At 41.8% G+C, this 9,356-nt stretch overlaps 1 protein-coding gene across 6 annotated transcripts in view; it reads left to right on the forward strand.

The window, feature by feature from the left end:
- LOC109897270 (GTPase-activating Rap/Ran-GAP domain-like protein 3) overlaps positions 1 to 5,295 on the forward strand; it is a 173,786-nt gene extending 168,491 nt beyond the window's left edge. For all 6 annotated transcript variants that reach the window (XM_031808992.1, XM_031808996.1, XM_031808993.1 and 3 more), the window contains one exon: positions 1,683 to 5,295. In XM_031808992.1, coding sequence (XP_031664852.1) covers positions 1,683 to 1,851 — 169 coding nt within the window. In that variant the 3' untranslated portion in view covers positions 1,852 to 5,295. The remainder of the gene's footprint in view (positions 1 to 1,682) is intronic.
- The last annotated feature ends 4,061 nt before the right edge of the window (positions 5,296 to 9,356 follow it).

Consider the following 9,356-nt stretch of genomic DNA (forward strand, 5'->3'; position numbering starts at 1 on the left):
CCTGATGTGGCCCATGCCTCGATTTAAGAATTGTTGACTTCCATAAACCTGGAAAAGGTTACAAAATGCGAGTTCGCTATTCACAAGAAGCTTTTCCTGATGTGGCCCATGCCTCGATTTAAGAATTGTTGACTTCCATAAACCTGGAAAAGGTTACAAAATGCGAGTTCGCTATTCACAAGAAGCTTTTCCTGATGTGGCCCATGCCTCGATTTAAGAATTGTTGACTTCCATAAACCTGGAAAAGGTTACAAAATGCGAGTTCGCTATTCACAAGAAGCTTTTCCTGATGTGGCCCATGCCTCGATTTAAGAATTGTTGACTTCCATAAACCTGGAAAAGGTTACAAAATGCGAGTTCGCTATTCACAAGAAGCTTTTCCTGATGTGGCCCATGCCTCGATTTAAGAATTGTTGACTTCCATAAACCTGGAAAAGGTTACAAAATGCGAGTTCGCTATTCACAAGAAGCTTTTCCTGATGTGGCCCATGCCTCGATTTAAGAATTGTTGACTTCCATAAACCTGGAAAAGGTTACAAAATGCGAGTTCGCTATTCACAAGAAGCTCTTCCTGATGTGGCCCATGCCTCGATTTAAGAATTGTTGACTTCCATAAACCTGGAAAAGGTTACAAAATGCGAGTTCGCTATTCACAAGAAGCTCTTCCTGATGTGGCCCATGCCTCGATTTAAGAATTGTTGACTTCCATAAACCTGGAAAAGGTTACAAAATGCGAGTTCGCTATTCACAAGAAGCTCTTCCTGATGTGGCCCATGCCTCGATTTAAGAATTGTTGACTTCCATAAACCTGGAAAAGGTTACAAAATGCGAGTTCGCTATTCACAAGAAGCTCTTCCTGATGTGGCCCATGCCTCGATTTAAGAATTGTTGACTTCCATAAACCTGGAAAAGGTTACAAAATGCGAGTTCGCTATTCACAAGAAGCTCTTCCTGATGTGGCCCATGCCTCGATTTAAGAATTGTTGACTTCCATAAACCTGGAAAAGGTTACAAAATGCGAGTTCGCTATTCACAAGAAGCTTTTCCTGATGTGGCCCATGCCTCGATTTAAGAATTGTTGACTTCCATAAACCTGGAAAAGGTTACAAAATGCGAGTTCGCTATTCACAAGAAGCTTTTCCTGATGTGGCCCATGCCTCGATTTAAGAATTGTTGACTTCCATAAACCTGGAAAAGGTTACAAAAATATGTCTTAAAGCCAGTCCACAGTAAGACAAATTGTCTATAAATGGAGAAAGTTCAGCACTGTTGCTACTCTGCCTAGGAGTGGCCATCCTGCATGTTTAATCATGCTGTTTAATCAGCTTCTTGATATGCCACACCAGTCTGGTGGATGGATTAACTCAGCAAAGGAGAATTGCTCAATAAGAGGTATGTAAAAGAAATGTGTGCACAAAATTTGAGAAATAACCTTTCTGTGGCTATGGAACATTTCTGGGATCTTTTATTTCAGCTCATGAAACATGGGACCAACACTTTTTTTTGTTCAGTGTATATATTTTTTAAAGGCATATTTGCTGAAAAGCAAATAACTAGAAGTTTCTCATTTATGTGAACGGAAGATTTGCATAAAAATCTCATGCGGTGATTTCAAGTGATATGAGTGTAAAATGTTATGAAGTAATGATTCAAACTGATGGGCATGCTCTGTGTCCAATCAGGATGGGCTCAAAGTCTGCCAACACGGACTCAGACGTCCAACGGCACTGCTCGTTCAGCTCGGATGATGCGGCGCAAGAGAAAGCAGTGCTTCCAGAGGAGAGCCCGCCATTGGCCAGCCCCTTCAATCTCTCCACATCCTTCGATGATGATGTCCTGGACCTAAAGTGAAGACAATCCCATCATGCACTTCTCCTCCTCATCCCCCTCTCTTTTCTCCTCCTTCGGTCATTTTGTTTTGGTTGGGTTTTTTGTTTGTTGATTTCTTGTTTTTGTTTTGTTATCTCCTTTGTCTGGGTCTTCATCCTCAGACATGGTGGGTAGGAGGAGTAATTGTGTAAAGTGTGTGTGTGCGTGTTTCATAAGCAGTCGGTCCCCGCAGTCAGTATGTGTGTCTGTGTGTTGCACTGCAGCGAGTAACCCAAAGAAAACGAGGTCATTTGAGGTGGATTGTTCAGAGTACAGATGTCATTATGCGGCGAAAGGTTTTTCTCTATAAACGAAAACTGAATGTAAATCTACACACACAAGGCACAACAAATCTACACAAGGCACAACAACAACAAAAAACGTTTTGAAACAGCACCCTCGCGAAGTGGCTACGGCTCACCTTTTATTGTATAATCTGTGATTATTTCCAATTACACTTTCAAATATAGTATAATATATGCATATGTATGTGTACATCTATTTATACATTAAGATGCATACACATTGACAGACATGACTACCTTTATAGATATATTATAATAGACATTTTATTCACATATTTAGTAAATGTACGATGTTTTATGCTCTCCATGTCTGTCAGTCTTGTTCTATTTCCTTCCCAACTCTGTGTGCAGGTATACAGGACTGGACTAGAGGCAGAGTTTCCCACAAGTGCCACATCCCCACATCCTCCACTAAACTACAACTCCCATCAGCCACCAGTCACCTCTCCTCTAATTGGCTGGTCTCTGACAGTAGCAGTCATAATCATGATTCCCTCTGTAGATAACACCCACAGTGACTCTGTGAGCTAGGTTTTAATACGCATATAGTCAAACACACCCATACCTCTAGGGCCTCTAAAAGCACCTACTGTCCTGTCTCTGGCTATCTCTAAGAATCCATGGGGTCCACGTCCTCACAGAATATACTCTCCTATACACAGATCGCAACCTTCCCAGACAGTTAGTTTACTGTGGCCCAACACAGTTTAGTCAGGGGCCAATTGGCCTGTTAGCACATCGCCTTTACAGTGGGCCTTTAAAGTCTGTCCACTGTTGGGCCGCTAGTGGCATCGGTTGCCCTCGGCTTATGTGCTTTATAGTGGTATGCAGACTCTTACCCACCAGTTGTTCACTTGTTAGTTGGGTTGGAGAATTGATCATGTGGCCAACTACTTCCATTTAGGAGTGATGTAATGAGGTAACGTAGTCAGTCATAGGCTACATCCCAATAGCACCCTATTCCCTATTTAGTGCACTAATTTAACCAAGGCCCGTAGAGCTCTGGGTAAAAGTACAGTGCACTATATAGGGAAGAGGCCGCTATTTGGGATGCAGGCAGTGGATGAGAGACCAGACAAATGGTAGGTACTGTAGCCTACCTCAGAGTCCTTATAGGAGCTATTTGGTAGAAGGAATTATCTCCTCTCCAGCTGTTCACTAGGAGCAAGGCATAACTCACCAAGTGCAATGGAACATTACATGAAACACAAGAGTTATGATGCATGTAGAGCGAGTCGGCTGAAACAGCACAGAGGAAGCCATAACACTTAACCTCCTCTGGTACCAGAGATATAGTAACCAAGCCCAATGAGTAATCAAGCCCAATGATTAGGGTGATATCAGCCTATCAGTACACAGGTCAGCGGTCAGACATCAATCAACCAATCAAATGTATTTATAAAGCCCTTTTTACATCAGCAGATGTCATAAAGTGCTGTACAGAAACCCAGCCTAAAACCCCAAACAGCAAGCAATGCAGATAGAGAAGCACGATGGCTAGGAAAAACTCCAACAAGTCAGTACCTCAGGAGTAAATGTCAGTTGGCTTTTCATAGCCGAGCATTCGGAGGTCGAGAATGTAGGTGCAGTAAAGAGAGAGAGAGTCGAAAACAACAGGTCCGGGACAAGGTAGCATGTCGAAGATCTCCACCGCAGGAGCCCGAGGGGGTACAAAACCGGACAGGAAGATCACGTCTGTGACTCGACCCACTCAAGTGACTCATATCTAGAGAACCATGGGAAATGTAGGGTCAACACTATGTAGCGTACTTGAGGTAGTCTCACGGTCTCGTGATGAGGTAGCCCTGCCTGCGACTTCAAAATCAATGTCACTCTCGGCCCTAGAGGGAATTTCCTATTGGGGTAACGGGCTAATGTTTAGGACGTTGCTTTCTCCCATGGAAGACCAGGTTCAGATCCCACCCTGACATACCGGAGGATATTGTCTTGGCAGTGTCTTATGCTGCATCATCCTGAGTAGTGTTAGGGATGAAACATTGGCTAAAGTACCATTTTGGCTATGTTGTTATTACTACTCTACAGGTCAAGGTGATATTGCTGAGAAGTACACGTATTAGGGAAAGTTATTGGCTAAAGCATGTGCATCCGTTCGGCTACGTAGAGAGCCCTCTGGGTGGTCGGCTTGCGACATGGCACCCCTCTTCTGATCTTGCATGAGCCCCCCGCTACCTTTTTATCTCTCTCCCTCTCTCATTCTCTTCTGTTACTCTCTGCAATTGCCTGTCTCAATGTGGCCTCCTTCAACACTATTACTCAAAACTGGAGGGATGAAAAAAGGGAATAAATAGGAGTACTATTATTGCAATGGAATTGTACTTATTTATTATGCTGGTTCTTACCATGAGTGTAGGTGAATGGGGGTGGGATGTCTGGTGGTTTGAAGGTTTCTAATACAGCTTCTATCCCTTTGTTCGTTCTCCCTGTTTCTCTCCTTTGTTTTCTTTGGCCCTGTTACGTTCACACCGCCCCGACTCCTTGATGTTTTCACAGTGGTTTTTGTATCTAAATCAATATTTACTGTTTAGGCTGTTGCTCAACCTCTCTGTGATATGAAAACGGAAGAGAGAAAAAACAAACACCAAGTGTCTTAAAAATAATGTATCGCCATCGTTTTTAATGCCAAGTACTACTTGTAAATGTGTGTGTTTCAAATGTGGCCTCAAATGAAACTGAACTATTATTATTATTAATATTATTATTTGAAAAATTGTTTCAATTATTTGAACAAGTGCTGTAGACCACTGCTGTGAAAGTAGTAAATTCTGCTCATTGATATGTAATAAATAGTTATGAAATTTGAAAACATTTTGTTTGTAGTCTTCCTAATAATGGAATTGTTATTTTTGGCACTGTAATATAAAAAATACCTGGAAACCTGATATGTACCACACTCTGTAAGGATCTACCTGCTTCAACATTGTAGCTGTTTCCTGGAGTCAAATGGCCAAATGACCCCTTTAGTGGCCTCATGGGTGGAATGTTAATATTTTTCCAAATTAATATAAACTTGCAGAGAATCTGGTGTTTCTATGTCAAATGGTTTGTTATATTTCAGTCTTCTGTGATTTATATAAAGTGTAATATTGGGATGAAACTCTGACATGGTACAGGTGTCTTATTTCTTTTAAGCCCGTAACCCTTTGTGAGGTGTATATTTTTGTTTCAAAGTAGATTTGTTTTAGACTACAAAGAAACCTTATGTGTGACCCTGATTTAGCCCACTGTTGTAAAATGTTACCTTACACTTTGTCCTCTCCCGTAATCCTTTAAAACCTCTGAATTATTATCAAACAATGTCATACTCATATACCAACCTAGAAAGCTGTCTGGCTCTTTTCTCTTGGCCTGTCCCCAGTTGTGGCCCTGATTTGAATGATTCATACATGAGCTTCAGCTAAAAGCAATTTTAAAAAACATGCCTCTTAGACATAGTGTTGCTATTATTTAGCATTGGCAAATCTTATAATTGGGAGAGAGCATTAAAGAGAATGGAACCTTGAGATTTGGGAAAGTTAACTCAATGTGAGCTGAGCTCCGCTGTAATTAATTGTGTATTCATGATTATGTTCCAGTTTATTTTGCCTCGGAGAAGGTTTCTGTGAATAGAAGGATATCATGTACATGTTTGTCCACTTTGTAGAGGTGTAGCATTCACAGCAGAGCCAGTATTCATGAAGTGTCTCAGAGTAGAAGTGGTGACCCGGGATCAGTAAAACCCTTTAGAAAACAATGAATGGACACATCTCCTCTCGCATCGTCCAGTTTATGGAGGAAGAAGAGGAGTGGTGAAGGAAGGATGGATGGTGTGTGAGAAGATGAATGATGACGAAAGGGGCCTCGCTGCTCAAACAAAACTGTATAGCTTCAGTTTTATTCTCACTCACTAATCTCAATCTGTCACTTCAGTCTTTTTTTCAACCTCTGTTCCCAGGTAAATTGCCTGGAGACCCACCCTCACCTCCCAATTCTGGCCACCAGTGGTCTGGATCATGACATTTAACTGTGCCCCCACTGATGAGATCCCCACAGGGTTTGAGTATCCACCTCTCTCATATTAAGTACTTAATTTGTCAGTCGTATGTCTGTTTTCTCAACTAAATTCTATTTTATTTGTTATGTGTTGTTACAGTGCCTTGCGAAAGTATTCGGCCCCCTTGAACTTTGCGACCTTTTGCCACATTTCAGGCTTCAAACATAAAGATATAAAACTGTATTTTTTTGTGAAGAATCAACAACAAGTGGGACACAATCACGAAGTGGAACGACATTTATTGGATATTTCAAACTTTTTTAACAAATCAAAAACAAAAAAATTGGGCGTGCTAAATTATTCAGCCCCTTTACTTTCAGTGCAGCAAACTCTCTCCAGAAGTTCAGTGAGGATCTCTGAATGATCCAATGTTGACCTAAATGACTAATGATGATAAATACAATCCACCTGTGTGTAATCAAGTCTCCGTATAAATGCACCTGCACTGTGATAGTCTCAGAGGTCCGTTAAAAGCGCAGAGAGCATCATGAACAAGGAACACACCAGGCAGGTCCGAGATACTGTTGTGAAGAAGTTTAAAGCCGGATTTGGATACAAAAAGATTTTTGTATCCAAATATATATATATATTTGTATATACGGGCTCACTGTAATACCACGCAGGGCAGAACAGGGAACTGACAAGACGTATGTAAAACAGTATTCTTTATACTGTGATAGACATAGTTCCAAGACGTCTGTTGGCCTATCACAGTAGAGACTGGGCGTGGTTTAAACTTTCCCAGCCTATTGCAGGCGCTCAGGCGGGTCCCCGCCTCTTGGCGTTTCTTGGAGTTCTCCCTCCGTCGATGTATAGATCCTTACTGTTCTGGTATCGCAGCCTAGTTAGAACAGTTGCTCAGTTCCTGCTATTGTGTTGTTCAGTATTTTTCCATCTCAGTTAAACCTCGTGATGACTACCCCTCCCTGTCACAACTTTGTAAGATACAGCAAGTCACACCATGTGCTCAATATTGTTACATACAAACACAAGGACAAAGCATCTGCTGGGCTGTTATCTACAGTTTTGCAACATCCAGGTCACACCATGTTACTCAGTTCTTGTCACACACAAACAGGCAAGTAGCAAGCAGTTGTTTAATCTCATAATGATGCTCCAGTGCACAAATGCAGACACCTCACACAACCAACATCAGATGATATTTAATCATATATATTCTAATGGCTATAATGTAAAACACAGGATCCAACAATCCCCCTTTTGACACCCGCCAGGGTGTCACTCATTATCCTTATTTCAGTGGTCCCAACATAGTAATGTGTTAATAGCATTTCATGAAAATAACGTTTATAAAATTAAAATAAAGTAAAATAAAGTTTATTATTATAAAATAAAATAAAGTTTATTATTAATAAAACATTATTATTATTATTTTTATTATTATTTCTTTTTTACAGAAAAACAGAAAAGAAAAATCAACAAGTGATATATGCTTTTGTCTCCCCCTTTTGACAAAAACAGGATAAGACTTTATTGTTTATTGTTTATTGACATGTAAGATGTAGGATAAAACTTTAGTCATGGAAAACAGAGTAAAGCAGAGCAAAGCACTATTATAAACCATCTGGTCCTCTCAGCTACTCCTATCCTGCACCAGGTGGGCACCATGCTACCCAGGGACTCGTAACCTTCACAACAGGGAGAACAAACATACTGGAAAGAAAACCTATCATAACAAATGTATAACAAGGAACTGTGGTGGTGTAAAATTTATTCTACTACCTCACCCACAGCATACCATGGGTCATCCTCAGTCAGTCTTATCCTCCCCTGAAAGCATGCTTCAGTATCAGCACCTCCAACTGGAGCATCAAGCAAAGGCATCATGCCTGAAGCCTTCACCACATCTGTACCAAAGCAAGTCTATTCTGGCTGGCAACCCTAGATGTGGCCTCAAGCTGTTCAGACATACCAGTGAGTGCATCACGGGAGTAATTCACAAAACGCTGTTGATTATAGTAGATGTAATTAATCCATGCAGTCTGTCTAGCATCCACTATGGCTGGACCCATAATAGGTAGTAAGTGCCAGAGTCCATCATTCCTACCAAGGCCTGAAACTCATGAGGAACCCCCACTGGCACTCCCAACAGTTTAGTGTGTATGTCAACTACATCCTCTGTCCATGGAGCACTACGTCTATGTCTCCCATGGGATGGAATGTTTTCAGGTCCCCTGGATACAGAACCCAACAGCTGCTCAGCAGTAACATCAACAATGGTCAGTGGAAATATCAAACTGGTCAGAGCACACGTACCTTGCCAGTATCCTCTAAGAATGGGTCTCAGCACTCTTTTGGGTCCACAGATCCACCACACATCAGCCAGACCACTAGTTTGGTTTAGGCCTGTAACTGGCCAAATGGAATTAATGGTTATGTTACTACTGCAATCAGCTTCAGGCAATCTCCCATAATCAATGCCATTACCTGTACCCGTGATGCAACTGTAATTGCCCCCATATGCCTTAACACCCCAAGGGGCCCGATGAGGAGGTACTGTAGGAAACACAAGGCTCAAAGAGGAACAGAGAGTTGAATTGGGCTGAACCTGGTAAAAACCTCTCCGAATACACAACCACCCCTCTCCTTTTCCTATAGCAAATGGGTGTGTAGCCAGAACAGGTCTAGCATGACCAATGTTTCATGTAACTCATGCAGTCCTTTCTTTTCAGGGTCTTAACCACCCCTCTCCTTTTCCTATAGCAAATGGGTGTGTAGCCAGAACAGGTCTAGCATGACCAATGTTTCATGTAACTCATGCAGTCCTTCCTTTTCAGGGTCTTAACCACCCCTCTCCTTCTCCTATAGCAAATGGGTGTGTAGCCAGAACAGGTCTAGCATGACCAATGTTTCATGTAACTCATGCAGTCCTTCCTTTTCAGGGTCTTAACCACCCCTCTCCTTCTCCTATAGCAAATGGGTGTGTAGCCAGAACAGGTCTAGCATGACCAATGTTTCATGTAACTCATGCAGTCCTTCCTTTTCAGGGTCTTAACTGTATGCCTCATATAAGACAGCCACAAATTGTCCCTACCATCAAAACCAGTCTCAGTGCCTAATTGTCCCTACCATCAAAACCAGTCTCAGTGCCTAATTGTCCCTACCATCAA

Source organism: Oncorhynchus kisutch, linkage group LG29 (genome assembly GCF_002021735.2).
Source record: "Oncorhynchus kisutch isolate 150728-3 linkage group LG29, Okis_V2, whole genome shotgun sequence".
In the NCBI taxonomy this organism is placed as follows: Eukaryota; Metazoa; Chordata; class Actinopteri; order Salmoniformes; family Salmonidae; genus Oncorhynchus; species Oncorhynchus kisutch.